Raw genomic sequence first — 25,122 nt, 5'->3', positions numbered from 1 at the left:
AGATATATTTTTGTAGGTAAATTGATTGAATTTTGTTGTTTAAAAAATAAATTATATAGAAACGACATGCAACTGAGAAGCTAATCATAGAAGCTGATAAACTATCTATAATATTAAATGGTGACATGGAATGAACCTAAAAGACAGATTTATTTACTAGTAGGCTTTATAATGGGAAACTGTATAAGATATGCAAATTAAATTGTTGAATGTAATTTTAACTTTAATATTCAATTTCAGTTATTCCCCTTCCTTCACTTAAGGCATCTTTTCTAACGTTACCATCATTGGCTTAATTTATTATATTGAAATTTTGGAGAAAAAATTACAAACTAGATCTAGGTGATATATAAACACAAAATTTTGATTGCTCGCTCGAATATCCCTTTTTAAGGGAACTCATGTTTTCAATTTGATAAAAATGTTCCTCACAAAAAGACAATGGTTTTCGAATATTTAAAAAGATGTTTTAAATTATGTTGGCAAAATATACCAAAGCGATATGCAAACTTTGTACAAGTCTAAAATAAGATGCAACGCCTTTCCAAAAAAAACCAGAATTTAACAAAAATACAACTGTATACAAACCACTAATTAGAAAACAAAAGACTGAGCAACACGAACCCCACCAACAATCGGGAGTTATCTTAGGTGTTCAGAAATGGTGAGGAGATTTTGTGCAAGGGGAAAATCCTTTAGACTTCTTTTTTTTTTAATCGGGAGAATTCCGAATAACAAGAGAGGCCTTAATGATGTGATGGATTAAATATTCTTACGTACGAAAGCCAATGACACTACTCTCCACAAGAGACTAAAATGACTAAGACATTAACAACTATATGTCAACGTACGGCCTACATCAATGAGTAAAACCCATATCACATAGCCAGCTATAAAAGGCCCCGAAATGACAAATGTAAAATAATTCAGACGAAAAAACAAATTTGATACACAGCCAAAAAAGACAACCACAGAATTACAGGCTCCTGACTTCGGACAGGCACATACAGAATGTGCACCATCCTCATTTATACAACACAAAAGACTCGTCGTCCACTTTTCGGTGTAGTGAATGAGAATCATTGTCAGGTGTAAAATTAGAGAATAGGCAGGCGAAGAATGGAGATCGAAGCGTTGTTTTTTTTTATCCACACAGGGAACACATTGAGAGTTTTATGCTGTAAGAAATTAAGCATTTCGTATTGTGTCCGAAAAGACAAATTTTTCTTTCATTGTAGAGGATGCTTACATAGTTTTGACATACTATATTTGATTGTAATATAAAATTTCAACTGTTTTTTTTAAATGATTATTTATTAATTTATTTCTGTTATTTCTTTAACCCGACACCGCCTTTGAAACTGGTGAAAATGTTTTGCAATGTTCCTTGATATCAATTTTACCAAGGGCTTTCGGATTTTTTCATTACTGGTATTGGGAAATCTAGTGTCAAAATATTACCTTCTAAGTAAACACTGAAAACTTGATCTTTCATGTTGGTTCTGTTTTAGCAAAGACACTATAAGTTAAAAATTCACCAGAAAACTTTCTGGTAGTAACAATAAAAAATATTTGCACTAAAAAATAACATTTCCAAATAAAGTTATCATTTCCCTCCTAAAATTGCAATTAAACGACGAGTACAACAGGCTACAGAAACTTTGTGTATAATAAAGATAAAAAGAAGAAGCTTTGTGTCAAATTAGGTGAAAATACTCCTATGCGAATATATTCCTGGAGTACCAGCTTTATCGGCTGTATACCTCTCTGGAACATGCTTATTATCCGCATATGGATCATATGTACATTTTGGTTCAGTGGTTCAGTGGTGCTGATGGCATTTGAAGCAGTCCTCTTTTTCATATAATGACATCGGGGTTTTATATGATTTGCTATGTGGTATGGGGTGTGCTCATTGTTGAAGTGGTAATAAGCATTGTATGTAACTTTCATAACATTTGGTTGAAGCAAATAAAGTTAGACGCGTAGACAACAAATTTAACATTTTTTCCATTTATAAATGGGCTTGAACGGTGAAAGTGATGCCAGCCAAAATTTAACTTGATCTCAGTTTTGTGGTAATTAGCATTGTGACTAAGTTTCATAGTATTTGTTTGAGGCAACATAATGTTAAATTGCGGAAACTTCCAAGTTGTAAATTTTCCCAAAAATACGTCCGGACGTACAGACGGACAAGCGTTAAAAGGAATGCCCCATCCGCTGTAGCTGAGATTATTCCGGCGGCACGTCTGTCTGTGTATACCTTCGTATAGAAATATGCCATTTATAAGAATGGATATTAAAGTTTGAAAAAGTTTGTGTGTAGAAAAGGGGGGAGGCAAACTTCTGAAAGAGACAAGAAAAAAAATACTTTTTTCTATGTAGTGTAATAATCTTAAATTTAGTGATTGTTGTCTTTAATTTTCATTTTTTAGTTTCAATTTTTGTCTTAAAATGGGAGGGGGCATAATTTTGTCCCCTTTTTGCCCCTGGCTCCTATACTTACACTGTTATTATGACATATTTTTTGTAATAGCAATGAAACGAGTCATTTCGAATACCGGTATGAAAATGAGACTGTTCTATGACGACTTTTATTTATTGAAGGCACTAATTTATAAAATACAAAATTATTGTATTTATTGGCTCTTAGTAATGTTCAATAGCGTATTTGAATGAAATTTCAAAGAATTAAATTTACTACAATACAAACAATTCTTATCTCTATTTTAGAACATGTTATTTAAACTTGTTGAAACGAAGTTAGTTAAAATTTGTCAAACTAAGCTTTAAAAATTCCTTTTTTTTTCAATTTGTCTTTTAATTTAGATTTATCATGCATGTCTCTAAACAAAGTATGGGACGCGTAACAGTTTATTAGTCTTGGTGTTCTCATAAATGCATTTGATACGGTGCATTTATTATGGATATATTTCAGACTCCATTTATAAAAGAAAATCTATAGAGCAGAGCATTTTGTTTTTGTTTTTTGTAGCTCTATTTTAGAACATGTGATTTAAACTATTTGAAATGAGGTTAGTTTAAAATTTGTCAAAGTAAGCTTTAAGAATTCCTTCTCTTATTTGAGATTTATTATGCATGTCTCTATACATAGTATGCGACGCGAAACAGTTTATAACTAAGTGTTTTGATACGGTGCATTTGTGATGGATATATTTCAGACTCCATTTATGAAATAAAATCTATAGAGCAGAGAATTTTGATATTGTTTGTGTATCAATTTAAAATGTAGATTCAAATATTTTTCACTTCAAACGATAAAGTAAAACTTCTTCAAAACTTATATATAATATAAAATTGAGAATGGAAATGGGGAATTCGTCAAAGAGACAACAACCCGACCATAGAAAAAAAAACAACAGCAGAAGGTCACCAACAGGTCTTCAATGTAACGAGAAATTCCCGCACCTGGAGGCGTCCCTCAGCTGGCCCCTAAACACATATATACTACTGACTTCATTGATAATAAACGCCATGCTAATTTCCAATTTGTACACAAGAAACTAAATTAAAATAATACAAGACTAACAAAGGCCAGAGGCTTCTGTCTTGGGACAGGCGCAAAAATGCGGCGGGGTTAAATATATTTGTTTATGAGATCTCAACCCTCCCCCTATACCTCTAGCCAATGTAGAAAAGTAAACGCATAAAAATACGCACATTTAAAATTAAGTTCAAGAGAAGTCCGAGTCTGATGTCAAAAGATGTAACCAAAGAAAATAAACAAAATGACAATAATACACAAATAACAACAGACTACTAGCAGTTAACTGACATGCCATTGTATAGTTCGGCGTCATCAAAAAAGAAGCCATACGTATTTCATTGAATCTCGATGTTTATCATGTTTATAATTTTTCTAACAATGACGTTCTACCTCCATAAGCCTGGAAATGTCATGGCGGGTCACAATTTTAATATATAAATATATGTACTATATATTAGTTAATATTATATAAAAATGGGTACATTGTTTTAGACAAACATAGCACACCCCTACCCAAAAAAATCGAAGTTAACCCTTCCACCCAGATTAAAATTGATAATTCTAAGATTAAAGTTGGAAATTGCAAGATTAAAGTTGATAATTCCAAGATTAAAGTCGACAATTTGAAAAAAATAAATAAAAAAGGATGACCCTAATACGCTTTCGTGATAATTGGAATTACATATAAAGTAAATGCCAAAAGTATCATCTTTCGTCACTCATAGATCGTAACTCCCAAATAACATAAAGAAAAATCGTCAAAAACTTAACACGAATTCTTGGAAAACTAGGTTATTATAAGAGATTTGTTGTTGTTTGCTTAACATCCAGTGGTAAATATTTCATGCATATTTTAACTTTACGAAAAAGCAATGATTTCAATTTTTCCATTGTGAACGTTTCATTTCAGTGAAGTGACTTTCCAGCTGTAGTAGTATAGGGCTCGGGTTTCCTTTCCTATTTTCTTGATAGAGGGTTGCTACTTGCAAGGACGCTGTGTTACCAAGGGTTTCAAATGGTAAAGTTGGATGTATCCCTATGAAGGTGTAACGGACCCTTTGCCTTGTTTCAATGGGTTCATGTTCTTAACAAACTTTCTAAAATAGCTTTCAGTAGTATATTAAAGTGTAAAGTGCGATCTTTTTTTGGCTTTCGTAAGCGTAGGGAATCATGTTAGATTAATGTAGGATTTTTTAGTTTTGAATTTTGAATTTTGAATTTTGAATGATCTTTCTCGGCTTTCGTACATACGAATGATAACAATGAAACATTCATCGTGTAACAAAATCAAATAACTTTATTATCATAAAAATATAAATATAATTCGCAAATGGTTATGTTAAATGACAAGAACACTTTAACAATAATAATGATATAACAAAAACAAAAACAAAAACAAAAACATAAGATTCAATAAGAAAACATAAAATGTCATGCTTAATAGTGCAAATAAGCCTTCAAAATGCGGATAACTTCGATGCATTCTTCTGAAAATTACAATATCGATGGAGAGCAATTATATATCTATCAATTATTAAAATATTATACAAGTATGGCCCGCTGATGAGGTGATCATTTAAAACGTTCAACCCATCGACTCAATGGGCCACAATTGTAGTATATTTAGAGGGTTGTCCATCCCTTTTTGTTGGAATATTTTGTTGTTTATTTAGGGAGTCAATCAGGCATGACTGGAGTAGCCACCCTCTTAGACAGTCAGTGGGCCCCCTTTTTGATAATTTCTGGATCCGCCACTGTAAACAAACAATTCAAGGTAAAACAATGTAACATCATGTCAAAACACTTATGTCAGATTGTGACTATTTTGTGTCGATTAAAATGTGTCGTATGTACAACAAAGGTAGACTCTTTCTGTAAGATAAAGACTGTGATAATATCGTTTTTTATTTTCTGGGAAAATAGGGTTACCGACTCTTTCTTTTCAATGTAAAAAGTTAAGGTCAACTTCCAATTTAGAACTTAATTACCTAATGGGTGGGAACATACACATATGAAAAAGGAAGATAAATTGTATACATATGTCAAGGGGTAAGCATGCCCAAGACACAGACAAATAAGATAAAGATGTTTATAGGTTTTACGTTTAAATCAAATGAGGTTTTTGCTATATGTCATTAATTGATTTAATATTGTCTACCCCATGTTACTAAGCTAATGTAAATATTTAATGTATTAGTTCAAAATAAATCTAATATGGTAAAGCAATTTGTTGATATAAATTGAAACCATTTTATAGGAGCTATTTCTTACTGTTGCAGTTCAAAATGTATCATTTAGTTTTCTTGGTAGTTAGAAGTGGAGCTTCTTCGGGGGAATTCATACGTAATAGATTTGCACAACTTGTCACGTGAATAATCGGTGTTATATAATTGTTTTAAGGACCATGCAAAGTTATTGTGACAAAGCAAAACACAATATTTTATATACTATTTGGTTTAAATCACATAATAACCTAAGTACAACTGTTAATAGATAATGCCGTTGAGAAAAAAGTAAACGCAATGTTCATTATGGTATATGATAGTACATACATGAAAAGATAATGTGTTATGTTTATGCAAGATGCAACGTACACATTTTATAAGAAACAATACAATTCAAAATATGGACTTGCTGTAGATCACATTTCATAACAGATTTGCATTGGTTTTTATTGCTGAGTAATCTGTATTCCTATTCTGTCTTCCCGGAAGGAGGGACAATTAGAAAAAGTTTCTGCATAAATTTAGTTGCTGAACCTGCAAATAAAACACTCCAAAATTATTCATTGCATTAGTTGTCCGATATATTGATGTAAGACTAAACACTTTATATCATCTTCCTTTATGCTAAATGCTATGTTTATTCTGAATAAGTTTATACTTTTAACTCTACTGTAAAAATTGTGTGATGCAAATTTGTTCAACCTATTATTTTTTAAGTTGTTGTATCATTTATTCAAATATTTACTTCAATTGTAACATTAAGCATTAAGCATCAAAACAGTTAACAAGCCAAACAAGTACAAAGTTGAAGAGCATTGATGACCAAAAATACCATAAAGGTTTGCCAAATACAGCTACGGTAATTTATTCCTGTGATAAGAAAATCCTTAGTTTTTTGAAAAATTCAAAGTTTTGTAAACAGGATGCATAACTGATATATATTTATTGAAAATTATATATGGTAAATTATTATTTAAGGAATGACTGTAATATTGTTTTCTGTCTATGAAGAAATAACATAAAAAATGTTAAAAAAAAAATCAAAAGACGTGTTACATCCATAATTAAATTATTTTAACATAACTTACCCACACATGGAATCTTTATTTCTTTGTAAACCAACAGAAAGTACAACAATAGTCCAACAGCCATAAATATCAGAACATGGATATATTCTGGCTTTGGTAAGTATATCAAAGGAACGAGAACTAAATATACAGAGAGAATCATAACAAGAATTGGCACCGCAAGAGGAACCTGAAAGATCAACATAAAAAACATCAGGTCAAACATGAACAAACTTGTATAACAAATTAACAAATACATTAAGCATGGGTTTTCCCAGGCATATATCATCTTAGCTGTATTTGACACAACTTTGTTTGGGTCTTTAGTGCTCCTCAACTTTGTACTTGTTTGGCTTTATAACTTTTTTTTTTTATCTCAGCGTCACTGATGAGTCTTATGTAGACGAAACGCGTATGAAATTATAAGCCTGGTACCTTTGATAGCCTTTTGTAAAACGTCCACTTAATAATTCCAACTAATTGGTATTTGTGTGAAATACCCTTTGAAATTCAACAAGGAATATATTTTACTGCTATGAAAGTTCTACTTTTCTTTAATTGTGTATTTCCGATAAAAATCATACATGTGAAAAGAACCCAAAATTGTGTGGATATGTAAGAAAAAAAAGCGTTGTGTAGCTCGATATTCCATTATTGATATATTTCAGCTTAGGCTCCTTTTTTTATTTATCACTATTTCTTCAAGTGTTTAAAATTTAAAATGGTTACCTTTTAAATTGGAGTGAAACATGCAATGGTCAGACTCTCTTAACCCCAATGTGCAACCAAAGCTGAATATCGAATGAATATTAGATATTCATATAGAATGTCATTATTTGTTATTATCTACACACTGCAACAACTGGTATGTGTATTTTGCACCAAAACTGGTGTCTCTGTCTCCTCCCACACCACCACGATAATAGGTTTTTTAATTATCAAAGTTTTGGCAATTTGAAACAAATAGACTTTGGCATGAATCAAATGGGACAGAAAATACGGGAAATATAAATAGGAAACTTTTGGCTTTGATAGAAGTGGACCCCAAAATGAGTGGAGTTTTTTATTTGTTAAGTACCTGATAGTTGTCGTGTTCAGCTTTATGCTTAAATCTGTAGCGTAGTACAAGTACCGTAGAAGCAGTTAAACCATAGAATATCCAAGCAGTAAAACTGAAGAAACCAATCAACGAACTTAGGTCAAATGGAACAACTAAAAGTGCTGAGATTATAAGCTGAAACATACAAAATACAAAATGTTATAATCTGTTAAATCAGCTTTATTGATAAGTAACGTCAGAAAAAAAAGCTGACGATTGCTGAGCCGTTTAAAAAGGCGCTTTCCTTTTCTGAAGGGAGAAAAACAAGCCAAGTTATACGCATTTTTTTAAACTGCGCACGATGACTTACATCTATTTGTGGCAATGAAATTTCATATAGTTTACACAAATCTTTAGAAAAATTATCCTTTTTTTAAGAACAATTAAACCAAAATAAGATGTTAAATAAATGCAACAGTAGTATACTGCTGTTCAATAGTCATAAATCGATTAATCGAAAACAAATCCGGAACACAAAACAAAACAGAGGGAAACACATCAACTATAAGAGGAAATCAACGGAAGAACAGAAACACTGAACTGCAACAAAAACAAACGACAACTTACATAAAATCGGCAACTGCAACAATTTATACCTGAAAAGGTACAGGATATCTAAAAAAAATGTGTCGGGTTTGAACTTTGTTTTATGGCTAGCTTATCTTCCCGCTTATTCGACAATGTAAAAAATACCGCTAAAATAGCAGTTAACGTGAAAAAGTTGACTACTTATTCCAAAACTAAAATCATGTTTCTAATGAAAAGCGATGTAATTGTCAAAATCAATTTAGAAATTTGAAAACTAAGTCTATAGAACGAAATGCTCATACAAGTCATTTTTATCTTATTGCCAAGTTACTTTTATTAAACAGAAAGTGTAATATTTACAAACGTATTATGGCACTATCAATATATGTAAAGGTGCCATTATATTGCTCCTTTGTGATCAAATCATTATATACACAATTAATATTTATTTTGTACATTTTAATAAAAAAAAAAAACTCAAAGTCTTATCTAGTAAAAAAAATTGCAGAATCGCCCAACCGGTGTGTTAATTGCGTTCGCCGGATTTATACGAAAAAGTTCACGCCGAGGTAACGCCGATGTAATTGAATATGGAAAACATGTCGGAAAATTGTTGGTCTGTTGGCTGGAAGCCAACAATTCAGAAAAAGGAAATTTCTTTTAAATTTGAACATTTCTTTGTGTAATTTGAAGTTTTATAAGACTTTAAATAATGTTGATCTCGAAGTAAAACTCCCCTTTTAACATATTTACCTAAAATAACAATTACTGTAACTTAAATTCGATATGCATCAATGTACATTCAAACTTACTGTAAATATCATGGACGGGATCGGAGTGTGTCTCTGTAAGTGTAAGAATCAAACTTACTGTAAATATCATGGACGGGATCGGAGTGTGTCTCTGTAAGTGTAAGAATCAAACTTACTGTAAATATCATGGACGGGATCGGAGTGTGTCTCTGTAAGTGTAAGAATGATAGCACAGACGGTAAATGACCATCATATGCGGCAACATAACATAATCTGAAAACAAAAAGTTATGAAGTTTGAATACCAAGTCTTCAAAAACATTTCTTGTGTGTTTATTGCTATCGAATAAATTTCTGTTTGACAATATATGTTGTGAGGTCAATATTGCGTGATTCACAGTACAGTTCGTATAATAAAACATTCTGTACCATTGGTGTAGGGCAATCAAAAAATTGGTTTTTTTTTGTGTCATATCTAATTTTCTAGAACTTTAGGTTTGTTGTCTCCAATATATTTTCCATTTGGTGAAAAAACTTGTCGATATATTTAGTTTTGACCTGCAAATTTCAGGTCAGTAGACAAGATTACTTTCAAATCGTTCTTTCGTGTTGATTTGACCTGTTGATACAAATTGTAATGCTTTTTGTAATTTAGTGTGTACTTGCATCTCGTCTCTCTATTTCTAATGTATACAAGCTTTAATAAGTGTTTGGTATGACTATAAATTTTCACTTCTGTTCTGTAATGAATATGTTAAAAATATATTGTTCTCCATTAATGTATACCTAACAATAACATTATTTTCATTTACCTGTGTACAATATTCTATTTGGCGGCATTTTGTTCAAGGTGATGGTGGTATTTCTGAAATTGTTTAACATCTCACCCCTTATTTTATTGATATTGTATTTACATTGTACCATAGATCAATTTATTCGCTCAGTGTGTATTCACTTGTTTTGTGATAATAAATATTTTGATTGAGTTAAATCATTTCAATTGATATTTTATAGTGTGCCTTTCTATTTTGTTTCAGGTAAGGGTGAAGGTTGGTTCCTATAAAAAAAAAAGCTTAAACCAGCTGTTTGTTGGTGTGGAATATAAGTGTCTCTCGTTTCGCGGTTTTTATATATATATAAATTAGACCGTTGGTTTTCACGTTTAAGTGGTTTTACACTAGTCATGTTTGGGGCCCTTATAGCTTGCTGTTCGGTGTGAGCCAAGGTTCCGTGTTGAAGACCAAAAACTTTAACAAATTGTGACTTGGATGGAGGGTTGTCTCATTGGTACTCATACCACATTTTTTGTTTATATCTATGAACATAACACATCTTTTTATCAAAAGTAAGGAGATGTGGTATTATAGACAATGAGACAAGTATCCACCATTTCAATCAAAACCAACCGTACGGCCTTTAAAAAACACCTGGAACATGCATAATATGATTCAAGACAAATTAACGTTAGTAAAATTGAATTTACCAAACACCTATTATTAAGGTAAAATAAAATTTTAGCTTACCGTCCACTTGAAAATAATGATCCGTTTGCGGAACCAAAACACGAACAAACAACAAAAACAGGAATAATCCATTGCATAACACCCAACATCCTTTTACCCCATTCCTGTAAGTAAGATCAAATAAGTTTTGAATTCAAAACACATGTTTAAGATTTTTCACGGCAATGTATGTCGGATTCATCGGCTCTTCAGAATTGAATAGGTTTATGATTTTAAATAGTATTGCCTCAAGCATCACTGAAGAGACATCAATTATGGAAATGCGCATCTGGTACAGTAAAAAGGGATCTGTTCCTGTTATTAAAGTTTTATGTTTCCCATACTTTTTTTATACTAAAAAAAAAATACTCAATTACTTATTAATTTTGCGTTCTAGATTTTTGCTTTAACAATTCGCTTATTGCGATTCTAGTCTTTACGAGCAACTATTTAGAACTTGACATAAATTTAAATCACTAAAATGTACTGTGCATGCAATGTAATTTTTTGAATAAATGATTGATTTTGACACTTTGAGTTCTGATGATGTCATTTTTGTAAAATTTTTCTTGTTATAGCTTCTTTTTTCGATTTAAATCATTTATGTCTTCAACTAATAAAAAATATTCATTTTAGTACAACATACCACCGCTACTGCTCCCGACTCTAGTATTTCTGCCTGGGTGAGTACAGCAAAGTAGCCAATATTTACTACTATATACACCACTGTGACTAGAGGTATGGCTATACATATAGCTCGTGGAATATTTCTGTAATGATATAATGTCAAGTTTATAATGGCTTAAATCTTCAGTAAGCTTTTCAAATTGTGGCTTTCTTCAATAAATGCTATTTTGTCTCGTTAACTCATGCTAATTTGTTTACTAGAATATAAATAAATCACATTTCCGTAGAGTTTATTGGAATTGTTTAACGTTGTTTTTAACATGAGCTATCCTACTTTTTCGTAACATGTATGTATCACTCAATTATAACCTCTCTTTAAATTGCTATTACTATTGAGATTTAAGAACGTAAACAATTTTGTAGATTTCAAGTATTCTAAAGAACAACTTACTTTCTTGGATTCTGAAGTTCCTCAGTCACAAAATTTAAGTTATTCCTACATCAAATGAAAGAGGACACGTTAAAACTTGCATATTAAGCATATCAAATAATGAAAGTGATATCAAGGAAAAACTCCTTTCGAACATTTTAAAGTTTATAAACTCGTGAAAAATTGATAATCTGAAATAAGCACGATGTTTCATTGTAGTTCAGTCTGTCAGTCAGGCGTTCGTTTGGCATGATTGTGTTTAGCCTTCTGTGTCATGAATCCTAATAATTTTTCTATTTAATGTGCACGGTTTTCGAACTGGTGCACAAGACTTTTAATTTGTTGCTCACGATATGATCATGGGATATCGTCTATAGCTCAAGCCTCATAATTAAATATCTTGAACAACTCGTTAAATACGAAGGATACCATGTCAACATATTTTACTACACAGTAAATTGATATGGATTAACTTTACATAAAAAGAAAATCATCGCGATTTTCGAAGATTGTATTGATATTATTATTTCGGTATTTCAACTTAAATATGAAAAATCTATCAAATATGGCCAAAATAAAAAGGTCACTTTTCCAAAATGAAAGTGGTCGCATCCGTGTTCATCCTCAACCTTTATATATGTTTTGTTTCATCATCAAATACTACTTACATTTCAATTATATGAATAAACACGAATGCGGCCACTTTCATTTTAGACGGAAACCGAGATCACCCTCAGTTTTTGATGGGGTTCGTGTTGTTCAGTCTTTAGTTTTCTATGTTATTTTTTGTGTACTATTGTTTGTCTTTTTCATTTTTAGCCATGACGTTGTCAGTTTATTTTCGATTTATGAGTTTGACTGTTCCTCTGGTATCTTTTGACCCTCTTTTATAACATTTAAAACTTAGATAATGATAAATATAATCAATACAATCTAGCAAAGAAAAGCCTCCATGAACAGTGCATAATTAGTTCGTTCAAATGCACTATTACCAAATTTTGTCAAAGGGTCTACATTTCCATAGAAATCAACCTGCAATTTTAGTAAAATTTGATACTCAGTCTATATAATTAAAACCAAATTTCTTAGATTTTAAGCTATGAGTGTTGGTAAATAAAAGGCGAGTGGTCTAAGCAGTCGATCTACTGTATTACTAGCAACACTGGGAACTCTGCGGTTGTGAGTTTGATCTCTTCACATGGCAGGTGAGCTAGGGTGCAATTGTTATTGAACAGGATTGTCAGTTTTCAAACCAAAGGTCGGTGGTTCTAATGGACACTACGGCTTCCTCCACCAAAACAAATTAACCGTCACGAAAGAGCACAATCGTATTGGAAGTGGTGTTAAACAACAATCAATAAAAAAAAACTGAGACTTACCATCCGTCATATGCCCACAATCCGTTATAAAATGACAGAACTATAATAGACGTTTCTGTCCCCGTTCCCTCGAACCCACTGGCAATTGTTTCTGTATTTCCCTGTGACAGACTATAGAATCCACCCCCTACTATAATGGCAGCTGCCAACAGTTTAACAACCATCATGACAACTTGAATTCTTTCAGCAAATTTGATACTCATACAGTTGATAACACACAGCAAGACTGAAAATACGTATGTTTCAAGTAAAATCTTTGATTACAGTATATTATTGTTTCTTACTATTCTAAACTGTTTCTGAACACAAACAGCTGAAGCAATCATAATATAAATTGAATTGAAAAACTAGATAAAAGTGTTGAGTTTTTTGTTTACAATTTTGTCGTAGTGACTGTTCATTTATACCAATAATTTTGTAAAGTATTGCAATTAATAGCCTTTTTATATTTTAGTATACCAGAAACCAAAAAAGACGTGTACAGTAGTTACTTATAACTGCAGCTTAGAAATGAACCACGTGCTTCATACAATGGTCATATCCAGGCAGACTCTTAAAAAAAGGAAATGCTTTTACATTTGTAAAATTCAAAATCTGTGATATTTCCCCTACATAATGATTAAATTATCTTACCCATTGCTAAAACTGTGAATATTTTTGTTAAGTATATAGGAGGAAGACAGTCGTGATAGAAAGGCTGAGTAACATAAGTCCCGAGAGTGAAGCACATAATAGCAAACATGGACGGTCTAATGATAAATACGCTGATCCAGTCAAATAAAAACGCTGGTATTCTTCCAAAACATTTGTGTTTATCGTTTGGATTGAATGCTTCCATGAGATATGCATGCTCTCCGCCAGAACGGGCGATTGTTGTCCCTAACTCAGCATATGTCAGGGCTCCTGAAAATAAATCAATAAATCATTATCAATAGATATAGGAAGATGTGGTGTGAGTGCCAATGAGACAACTCTCCATACAAATAACAATTTAAAAAGTAAACCATTATAGGTTAAAGTACGGCCTTCAAATCCACATTCATTTTAATTTCAATCAATACCGTTAAACTACTGAGAGTAATGAAAAAAACAGCAAAATCTTCATTCCTATTGTATTAAAATATTCTCTTGTCCAATGTTACAAAATGAAGTGAAATGGATTGTTTGGTAATTATTTTGAGAATAGAGCAAAACATTTTATGAATAGAACCAGAACATATTGACTATAAGAGAATGACTGGGGTATATGATATTTGTTCTAGATACATACCTAACATGGATATTATACCACAACTAAGCCATATGACTAAACTCATTCCTACAGATCCGGCTCCTTCCAATACACCTTTAGGGGAAACAAATATTCCGGAACCTATAATTACATAAGTATAATTTGCTCTGAATGGATTTATCATAATAATGTTCCCTTTATTGTTCAAAAAACAAAACCAGATTTTAAACACAATGCAAAACTTAAAACTTCAAGTACAAATTGTTTTTCAAATGATTAGCAAAATCTACATTTTATTAAAAATTATATTTTCTACTCTCTTTTTCTTAAATGGACGCGAATAGGAAACGGTGCGAAACACAATAAATTGTTCTACTTTGTGACTCTGTCTGCAGTGTCAACAATGAACAAAACATTAACTTTAAAAGTCTTTTAGATAATAGGGAAAAATACTAAATGTTTTTCTTTCTAGTGAAGCTAGCTATAAAATCATATTTAACCCACAATTTTTCTGTGAAAAAGACAGTATCAAGTCAAATAAATGACAGTTGCGTGAATTTCTCTCCTCTGAATTTACCTTAATGTTCGATATTTTGTTTTATTGCGGATACCACCACTGGTCCAAGTATCTGTTGTCTTTTCCAAGTCAGGAAAACTCGTCAGTGGTTTTATCAATATTACGCCCAATATTTTTAGCAAGATGGAGACTTTGTACTGTGGTATATATTTGAAATAATAATTTATTCAAATATTTTCTCGAGTTGGGACAATACAACGCTTTATATATTATCTATTGTTAGAGATCTTGACCTCTAGTTGATGTGTGTCTTTTTTGTTGTTGTAATATTTGTTACGGGTTGTTGTTTTATCTCATTGGCGTCAACTCCCTACGTTAACCAATACGTCCCTAAGTATCCAGCCATCAAAGGACATTATTATGTGTAATCAACAGACCGCTGAAAACTTAAACTTATGAAATACGAGCTCCTTTAAAACTGTTTGTGATATCAGGTAAAGTGTTAAGATATAGTATCGAAATGCATAACCGTTGGTATTGCTCTTTAATCAAATGAAGTAATGAGTCGAATTTCGATGAGAACGGGACACCTCTGGTATACATCTTTTGTTTTTTAATGGGTTTCTATGTCATCTACAAATATTTCTCATTTCTTTTACTAGTAATTCAAATTCAAAATGTACATTCAAAACAGAAAACAGGTAAACAAACCGATCATTGTGCCTGCTATAATAGCGGTTCCGCTTATTAGTCCAAGACTTCGCTCCATGCGAACATCATCTTCCGGAAGTGGGGTATGTTTTTCCCTGACATTGTAATTATAATTTAAAAGACCATTGCCATTCGAAGTATATCCATTTCCGTTTAACAATTTTTCAGATCGATGTATGCTTCCATTTTGTCCTTTGGTTGAGTTACCATTTGGAATGTGTCCGTTTAGTTTGACATCAAAAGAATGATGTGCGTCAAATCCTGAATTCATTTTCACCACAGGTAAACCATTACCGATGACTACAAAATATAAAATAAATCTTATTTTTTGAATATTCAAAAATAATCATACAATGATAATAAAAGAAATTGAACTCCTGTTTTTTACACATTGAATTTCAATACCATCGTTCATACCTAGTCTGTTTAGCTTTAATAGTTAATCTGGTCTTGGTTAATACTAAGTTGTGTGTTCTAAAAAAGGTGTTCTTGCTTTGAGGATTACATTGCAATTATTTAATTATTATTCAGACGCAATAAACGCTTGGGTTATCTAATACGATGCTAGTTTCAAACGCAGGTGGCAGTTAGGTCCGCTGCTGTATGCCCTGAGGTAATCGGTGCCCTGAGGTAATCGTGGTAATGCGTCATTGATTAAATACGCACGAAAATATAGTTCTTATTTAGATAGATCTTAATACCAAATTTTAATGTGACCAAATACCAAAGATGTCAACAAACTTCCCAAATGATTTTATTATTTGTTTTCACCGATCATTCATTTCGTATGTACGTGTAGGGTGGGGATGGCTGGTAAAATTATAAACTTTTTTTTTCTTTTTATAAAAGTTCAATTAATGATCTGAAGTATTCATTCATGACAGGGTTACCTGAGGTAACCCCAATTATAACAACAAATACAACGATTAAACTCAAGTCAACTGAGGTAACTTTATATATACATCACATAAACAATACAAATCTATGAAGTCCTACATTCTATTATAAAATTAAGAAATTGTGTAATTAAAATATAAATGTATACACTAGCAAAGTATGTACTAAAAATTCTTTCATAACAGGGTAACCTGCGGTAACCCAAACAATAACAGCAAATACAACCTATTTAACTCAAGTTAATTCAGATCACCTTTACATATACATCACATAAACAATATAATTTCAATGAATTCCTACATAACAAAAGAAGAAAGTGGTTTATTACAGCATAAATGCATATACTAGCAAAGTATCTACTAAGTATTTTGTTATGACAGGGTTACCTCAGGTAACCCATAAAATAGCAACAAGTATTATCCATTGATATCAAGTTAACTAAAGTCGCTTTTCCGATATATCACATAAACAATACACATCTATGAGGCGTGCATGTAAAATAAAGAAATTGTTTGATTACAATATAAATGTTTTCGCCAGCAAACCATCTAATAAGATTCTTTATAACATGGGTACCTGAGGTAACCCCAGATATAATTTCAATTATAACCCACTTAACTTAACTGAAGTAAACTGAGATCACCTTTACATGTAAATCAAATAAACAATACAACTTTCACGAAGTCCTACATTTGAAATAAAGAAGTTTGTTTATTACAAAAATGTAAACACTACCAAAGTATTACGAAGTATTCATTGACGACAGGGTTACATGAGGTAACCCCAATAATTACAATAAATACAACCCATTCAACTCAAGTTAACTCAGGTTATATTTATATAGACCTCGCATACACAATAAAAATCTATGAAGTCCTACATTTTAGATTTAGAAATTGTGTCATTACAGCATAAATGCATATACCAACAAATTATCTACGAAGTATTCTTTCATAACAGAGATACCTCATGTTATTTCAAAAATAACAACAAATATAATCCACTCAAATTAAGTTAACTAAAGTCTCCTTTCCTGAATATCATATAAACAATACTTATCTATGAAGTCCAAAATGATAAAGTAAATGGTTTATTAGAAGTTAAATGTATACTCTGGAAAACTATCTACGACGTATTTTTACGTGACAGGGTTACCTCAGATAACCAAAACAATCACAACAAAGATAACCCATCTAACTCAAGTTCACTCAGGTTACCTTTAAATATATATACATCACATAAACAATACAAATCTATGAAGTCCTACATTTCAAATTAAAAAATTGTGGAATAACAATATGAATGTATACACTAGCAAAGTATCAACTAAGAATTCTTTCATAGCTGGGTTACCTGAGGTAACCAAAACAATAACAGCAAATACAACCTATTTAACTCAAGTTAATTCAGATCACCTTTACATATACATCTTACAATATAACTTCAAAGAATTCCTACATTAAAAATTAAGAGGTTGGTTTATTACACCATAAATGCATATACTAGCAAAGTATCTACTAAATATTCTGTCATGCACGGTTACCTCAGGTAACTCATAAAATAGAAACAAGTATTATCCATTCATATCAAGTTAACTTAAGTCGCCTTTCCAATATATCACATAAACAATACCCATCTATGAAGTCCTTCATTTAAAATAAAAAAATTATTTGATTACAACATAAATGTTTACACTAGCAAACTATCTAAAAAGCATTCTTTATAACATGGGTACCTGAGGTAACCCCAGACATAATTACAAGTATATCCCACATAACTGAAGTTAACTGAGGTCACCTTCACATGTGCATCACATAAACAATACAACTTTCATGAAGTCCTACATTTAAAATAAAAAAGTTTGTTTATAACAATTAATGTAAACACTAGCAAAGTGTCTACGAAGGATTCATTCATTACAGGGTTACCTCAGGTAACCATAACAATAATAGCAAAGATAACCCATCTAACTCAAGTTAACTGAGGTCACCTTTATATATATACATCACATAAACAATACAACTTTCATGAAGTCCTACATTTGAAATAAAGAAGTTTGTTTATTACAATTAATGTAAACAATAGCAAAGTATCTACGAAGAATTCATTCATTACAGGGTTACCTCAGGTAACCATAACAATAACAACAAATACAACCCATATAACTCAAGTAAACTCAGGTATCACCTTTAAATATATATGCATCACATAAACCATACAAATCTATGAAGTCCTACATTTTTGAATTAAGAAATTTTGTAATTAAAATATAAATGTATACACTTACAAAGTATATACTAAGAATTCTTTCATAGCAGGGTTACCTCAGGTAACCAATACAATAACAACAATACAACCTATTTAACTCAAGTTAATTCAAATCACCTTTACATATACATCACATAAACAATATAACTTTAATGAATTCCTACATTTAAAAAGAAGAAGTTGGTTTTTTTACACCATAAATGGATATAGTAGCAAAGTATCTACTAAATATTCGGTCATGACAGGGTTACCTCAGGTAACCCATGAAATAGAAACATATTATTCATTCATATCAAGTTAACTTAAGTCGCCTTTCAGAAATATCACATAAACAATACACATCTATGAAGTTCTACATTTAAAATAAAGAAATTGTCCGATTACAACATACATGTTTACACTAGCAAACTATCTCAAAAGCATTCTTCATAACATGGGTACCTGAGGTAACCCCAGACATAATTACAAATATAACCCACCTAACTGAGGTTAATTGAGGTCACCTTAACATGTGCATCACATGACAATACAAGTTTCATGAAGTCCAACATTTGAAGTAAAGAAGTTTGTTTATTACAATTAATGTAAACAATAGCAAAGTATCTACAGAGAATTCATTCATTACAGGGTTACCTCAGGTAACCCAATAATAACAACAAATACAACCCATATAACTCAAGTTAACTCAGGTATCACCTTTAAAAAAATATATGTATCACATAAACAATACAAATCTATGAAGTCCTACATTTTTAAATTAAGAAATTGTGTAATTAGAATATAAATGTATACACTTACAAAGTATATACTAAGAATTCTTTCATAGCAGGGTTACCTGAGGTAACCAATACAAAAACAACAAAAACAAACTATTTAACTCAAGTTAATTTAGATCACCTTTACATATACATGACATAAACAATATAACTTTAATGAATTCCTAAATTAAAAATAAAGAAGATGATTTATTACACCATAAATCGATATACTAGCAAAGTATCTACTAATTATTCTGTCATGACAGGGTTACCTTAGATAACCCATGAAATAGAAACAAGTATTATCCATTCACATCAAGTTAACTTAAGTCGCCTTTCAGAAATATCACATAAACAATACACATCTATGAAGTCCTACATTTAAAATAAAGAAATTGTCCGATTACAACATAAATGTTTACACTAGCAAACTATCTCAAAAGCATTCTTCATAACATGGGTACCTGAGGTAACCCCAGACATAATTACAAATATAACCCACCTAACTGAAGTTAACTGAGGTCACCTTTACATGTGCATCACATAAACAATATAACTTTCATGAAGTCCTACATTTAAAATAAAGAAGTTTGTTTATTACAATTAATGTAAACACTAGCAAAGTGTCTACGAAGGATTCATTCATTACAGGGTTACCTAAGGTAACCATAACAATAACAACAAAGATAACCCATCTAACTTAAGTTAACTGAGGTCACCTTTAAATATATATGCATCACATAAACAATACAAATCTATGAAGTCCTACATTTCAAATTAAAAAATTGTGGAATTACAATACAAATGTATACACTAGCAAAGTATCTACTAAGAATTCTTTCACAGCAGGGTTACCTGAGGTAACCAATACAATAACAACAAAAACAACCTATTTAACTCAAGTTAAATCATATCACTTTTACATATACATCACATAAAGAATATAACTTTAATGAATTCCTACATTGAAAATGAAGAAGTTGGTTTATTAGACCATAAATACATATACTAATAAAGTATCTACTAAGTATTCTGTCATGACAGGGTTACCTCAGGTAACCCATAAAATAGTAACAAGTATTATCCATTCATATCAAGTTAACTTAAGTCGCCTTTCCTAAATTTCATATAAACAATACACATCTATGAAGTTCAAATTTATAAAAAAGTAAATCGTTTATTACAACTTAAATGTATATTCTGGAAAACTATCTACAAAGTATTCTTACATGACAGGATAACCTCGGGTAACCATAACAATAACATCAAATAAAAAATACAAATCTATGAAGCCCTACATTTATAAATTAAGAAATTGTGTGATTAAAATACAAATGTATACACTAACATAGTATCTACTAATATTTTTTTCATAACAGGGTTACCTGAGGTAACCCAAGCAATAACAGCAATTACAACCAATTTAACTCAAGTTAATTCAGATCACCTTTACATTTACATCACATAAACAATATAACTTCAATGAATTCCTACATTGAAAATGAAGAAGTTGGTTTATTAGACCATAAATACATATACTAATAAAGTATCTACTAAGTATTCTGTCATGACAGGGTAACCCATAAAATAGCTACAAGTATAATCCATTTAAATCGAGTTAAGACAGATCGCATTTTCTAAATATTGCGTAAACAATTTACATCTGTGAAGTCCTACATGTAAAATAAAGAAATTGTTTCATTACAACATAAATGTTTACACTAACAAACTACCAATAAGCATTCTTTCATAACAGGGGTACCTGAGGTAACCCCAAATATAATTGCAAATATAACCCACTTAACTGAAGTTATTTGAGATCACCTTTACATATATATCCCATAAACAATATAACTTCAATGACGTCCTACATTCAAAATGAATAAGTTGGTTTATTACAATTAATGTAAAGACTAGCAAAGTATCTACGAAGTATTCATTCATGACAGGGTTACCTCAGGTAACCCCAACTATAACACCAAATACAACCCATTTAACTCAGGTGAACTCGTTTAACATTTACATATAATCGCATAAACAATACAAATCTATGAAGTCCTACATTTTAAATTAAGAAATTGTGTAATTACAGCATAAATGCATATACCAGCAAAGTATCTACGAAGTATTCTTTCAGAACAGGATTACCTCAGGTAACCCAAAAAATAACAACAAATATAATCAATTCAAATCAAATTAACATAATGTTGCAGTCTTGTTATTGACTGCTCCATAGGCTTACATGCAATTCAGCTGATCTTAGAAAAAAAATCATGTTCATATCATGGATGTACCAAAGCGAAATGGTGATTTAATTGAAAAAAGGAGGTCTTGCCACGAAGAATAAAACGTTACGCAATCCTGAAGTCAACTCATTTTTTTCTACTTTCTGTTTGCTATTTTTACTAGACCTCACCACTTCAAGTAAACATGATATCCTTCCACTTTCCTGGAATGATATCCCCAAAAGATGCAAGATTTTTTTAAAAGTCTATATTTATGTTTCCATTCACCATAAACCTATAAACAAACAGAAAAAAATGAGTTCAGAAAAAAATTCAGTCTACTAAATTATCTGTAAATCTCATTCTTGTCTATCTTTATGAATAACCTGACCATGCACAGTTGTACAGTGGTTCACTGAGGTAACCTGACCATGCACACGAGTACAATGTTTCCCTGAGGTAACCTGACCATGCACAGTTGTACAGTGGTTCCCTAAGGTAACCTGACCATGCACATTAGTACAATGGTTCCCTGAGGAAACCTACCATGCACAGTAGTACAATGGTTCCTGAAGTAATCTGACCAGGCACAGAAGTGCAATTGTTTCCTGAGGTAAGCTGACCATGCACAGAAGTACAATGGTTCCCTGAGGAAACTTGACCATGCACAGAAGTACAATGGTTCCCTGAAGTAATCTGACCATGTACAGTAGTACAATGGTTCCCTGGGGAAACCTGACCATGCACAGTAGTACAATGGTTCCCTGAGGTAACATGACAATGCACAGTATTACAATGGTTCCCTGAGGTAACCTGGCCATGCACAGTAGTACAGTGGTTCCCTGAGGTAACATGACCATGTACAGTAGTGCAATGGTTCCCTGAGGAAACCTGACAATGCACAGTAGTACAATGGTTCCCTGAGGTAGCCTGACCATGCACAGTAGTACAATGGTTCCCTGAGATAAACTTACCATGCACAGTAGTACATTGGTTCCCTGAGGTAACCTGGCAATGCACAGAAGTACAATGGTTCCCTGCAGTAACCTGACCATGTACAGAAGTACAATGATTCCCTTGGGAAACCTGACCATGCACAGTAGTACAATGGTCACCTGAGGTAACATGACAATGCACAGTTGTACAATGGTTCCCTGAGGTAACCTGACCATGCACAGAAGTACTGTGGTTCCCTGAGGTAACATGACCATGTACAGTAGTACAATGGTTCCCTGAGGAAACCTGACAATGCACAGAAGCACAATGGTTCCCTGAGGTAACCTGACCATGCACAGAAGCACAATGGTTCCATCGGTAACCTGACCATGCACAGTAGTACAATGGTTCCCTGAGATAAACTGACCATGCACAGTAGTAAAATGGTTCCCTGAGGTAACATGACCATGTACAGTAGTTCAATGGTTCCCTGAAGTAACCTGATCATGCACAGTAGTGCAATGGTTCTCTGAAGTAACCCGACCATGCACAGTAGTGCAATGATTCCCTAATTACTTACCATGTACAGTAGTACAATTGTTCCCTGAAGTAACCTGACCATGCAGGGTAGTACAATGATTCCCTGAGGTTACCTACCATGCACAGTAGTACGATGGTTCCCTGAAGAAACCTGACCATGCACAGTTGTGCAATGGTTCCCTGAGGTAACCTGACCATGCACAGCAGTACAATGGTTCCCTGAGGTAACCTGATCATGCACAGTAGTTCAATGGTTCCCTGAGGTAACCTTAAAATACACAGCAGTACAATAATTCCCTGAGGGACCATGACCATGCACAGTATAACAATGATTCCCTGAGGAGACTTGACCATGCACAATAGTACAAAGGTTCCCTGCACAGTAGTACAATGCTTTCCTGAGGTTATCTGACCATGCCCAGTTGTACAGTGGTTCCCTGAGGTAACATGACCATGCACAGTAGTACAGTGGTTCCTTGTAGTAACATGACCATGCACAGTAGTACAATGATTTCCTAAGGTAACATGGCCATACATAGAAGTACAATGGTTCCCTGAGGTAACCTGACCATGTCAATAGTACAATGGTTCCCTGGGGAAACCTGACCATGCACAGTAGTACAAAGGTTCCCTGAGGTAACATGACAATGCACAGTAGTACAATGGTTCCCTGAGGTAACCTGACCATACACAGTAGTCCAGTGGTTCCCTGAGGTAACCTGACCATGCACAGTAGTGCAATGGTTCCCTCGGTAACATGACCATGCACAGTAGTACAATGGATCCCTGAGGTAACCAGACCATGCACAGTAGAACAATGGTTCCTTGAAGTAACCCGATCATGCACAGTAGTACCATGGTTCCCTGAGGTAACCTTACCATGCACAGTAGTACAATGGTTCCCTGAGGTAACCTGGTCATGTATAGTAATTTACATATGACCTGAGGTAACCTTGTCATGTACAGTAATTTACAGATGACCTGAGGTAACCTGGTCATGTACAGTAATTTACAGATGACCTGAGGTAGCCTGTCCGTGAAAAAAAAGAACATAGATGTAATCTGTACTGACCAAGCTGACGAAGGGAGTTATGAACATACAATTGTGGTAACCTGAGGTTTGTAGAAAATTAGCGTTTTGCAAAGTTTATCTGTGGTAACATGCAGCTGGTACAATGACCATGAAGTTGTGACCTTAGGTAACCTCACCATATTCTAACATACAGAGGTATTCTGAGGTTACATATTTATATACAGTAGTTAAGAAATGACATTAGTTAACATGTGCACTTGGCCATGTATAGAAATGCAGAAGTGCCCTGAGGAAAACTAAAAAAATAGTGTTTTGTAAAGTTTATACAAAGTGTGGTAATACGAGTATGTGCAGTAATACAGAGTAACCTCACCATGTACAGCAATACAGAGGTAATATTAGGTAACTCACAATGTTCAATCATACAGAGGCGACCTGAGGTAACCTCACCATGTGAGCAATCATAGATATGATCTGAGATACAGGAAATACACAGTAATTTAGAGATGACCTAAGGTTATCAGAACATGTACAAAAGTCAACTGGAGAAGTGAGGTTTTTCCTTGAAAATATCCAACATCTCTCAAATAAGATTGATTAAGACAATTAACATTTTAAAAAAGCAGTTATATACTATATAACCCGTGCTTGTAACTACGTTACTTTCAAAGTAATGTCAAATGAAAAAAAAAATAGATTACTGTTCGTACTGCAATGTTTCTCTTTTTAAATACTGGTGAATAAAATCCTTACAGTGTGTACTGGCTGGTCATCATCGCGTATGATACGATTTTGATACTCATACACAGCTAATGAATAATATGCATGAATATAGATAAGATCAGCACGTGTAGCCATAGACTGAGAGTTGTAGATTTGTAGTGTAAATA

The 25,122-nt window shown here is 32.5% G+C and overlaps 1 protein-coding gene across 7 annotated transcripts in view; it reads right to left on the bottom strand.

Annotated features, from left to right (window-relative positions):
• Positions 1–4,782: 4,782 nt before the first annotated feature.
• LOC143080801 (b(0,+)-type amino acid transporter 1-like) overlaps positions 4,783–25,122 on the bottom strand; it is a 37,601-nt gene continuing 17,261 nt past the window's right edge. For 5 of the 7 annotated variants that reach the window (XM_076256842.1, XM_076256845.1, XM_076256844.1 and 2 more), the window contains 11 exons: positions 15,576–15,875; positions 14,387–14,488; positions 13,750–14,019; positions 13,117–13,342; positions 11,759–11,803; positions 11,327–11,450; positions 10,702–10,805; positions 9,356–9,452; positions 7,879–8,034; positions 6,822–6,990; positions 4,783–6,267 (listed from right to left, as the gene is read on the bottom strand). In XM_076256842.1, coding sequence (XP_076112957.1) covers positions 6,203–6,267; positions 6,822–6,990; positions 7,879–8,034; positions 9,356–9,452; positions 10,702–10,805; positions 11,327–11,450; positions 11,759–11,803; positions 13,117–13,342; positions 13,750–14,019; positions 14,387–14,488; positions 15,576–15,875 — 1,658 coding nt within the window. In that variant the 3' untranslated portion in view covers positions 4,783–6,202. Of the gene's footprint in view, positions 6,268–6,821; positions 6,991–7,878; positions 8,035–9,355; positions 9,453–9,990; positions 10,044–10,701; positions 10,806–11,326; positions 11,451–11,758; positions 11,804–13,116; positions 13,343–13,749; positions 14,020–14,386; positions 14,489–14,924; positions 15,504–15,575; positions 15,876–25,122 lie in introns of those variants that run through there. The other 2 variants (XM_076256848.1, XM_076256847.1) reach the window with 2 other exon arrangements.

The sequence above is a fragment of the Mytilus galloprovincialis genome, chromosome 6 (assembly GCF_965363235.1).
Source record: "Mytilus galloprovincialis chromosome 6, xbMytGall1.hap1.1, whole genome shotgun sequence".
Lineage (NCBI taxonomy): Eukaryota > Metazoa > Mollusca > Bivalvia > Mytilida > Mytilidae > Mytilus > Mytilus galloprovincialis.
This window is presented reverse-complemented; position numbering and strand designations above follow the sequence as displayed.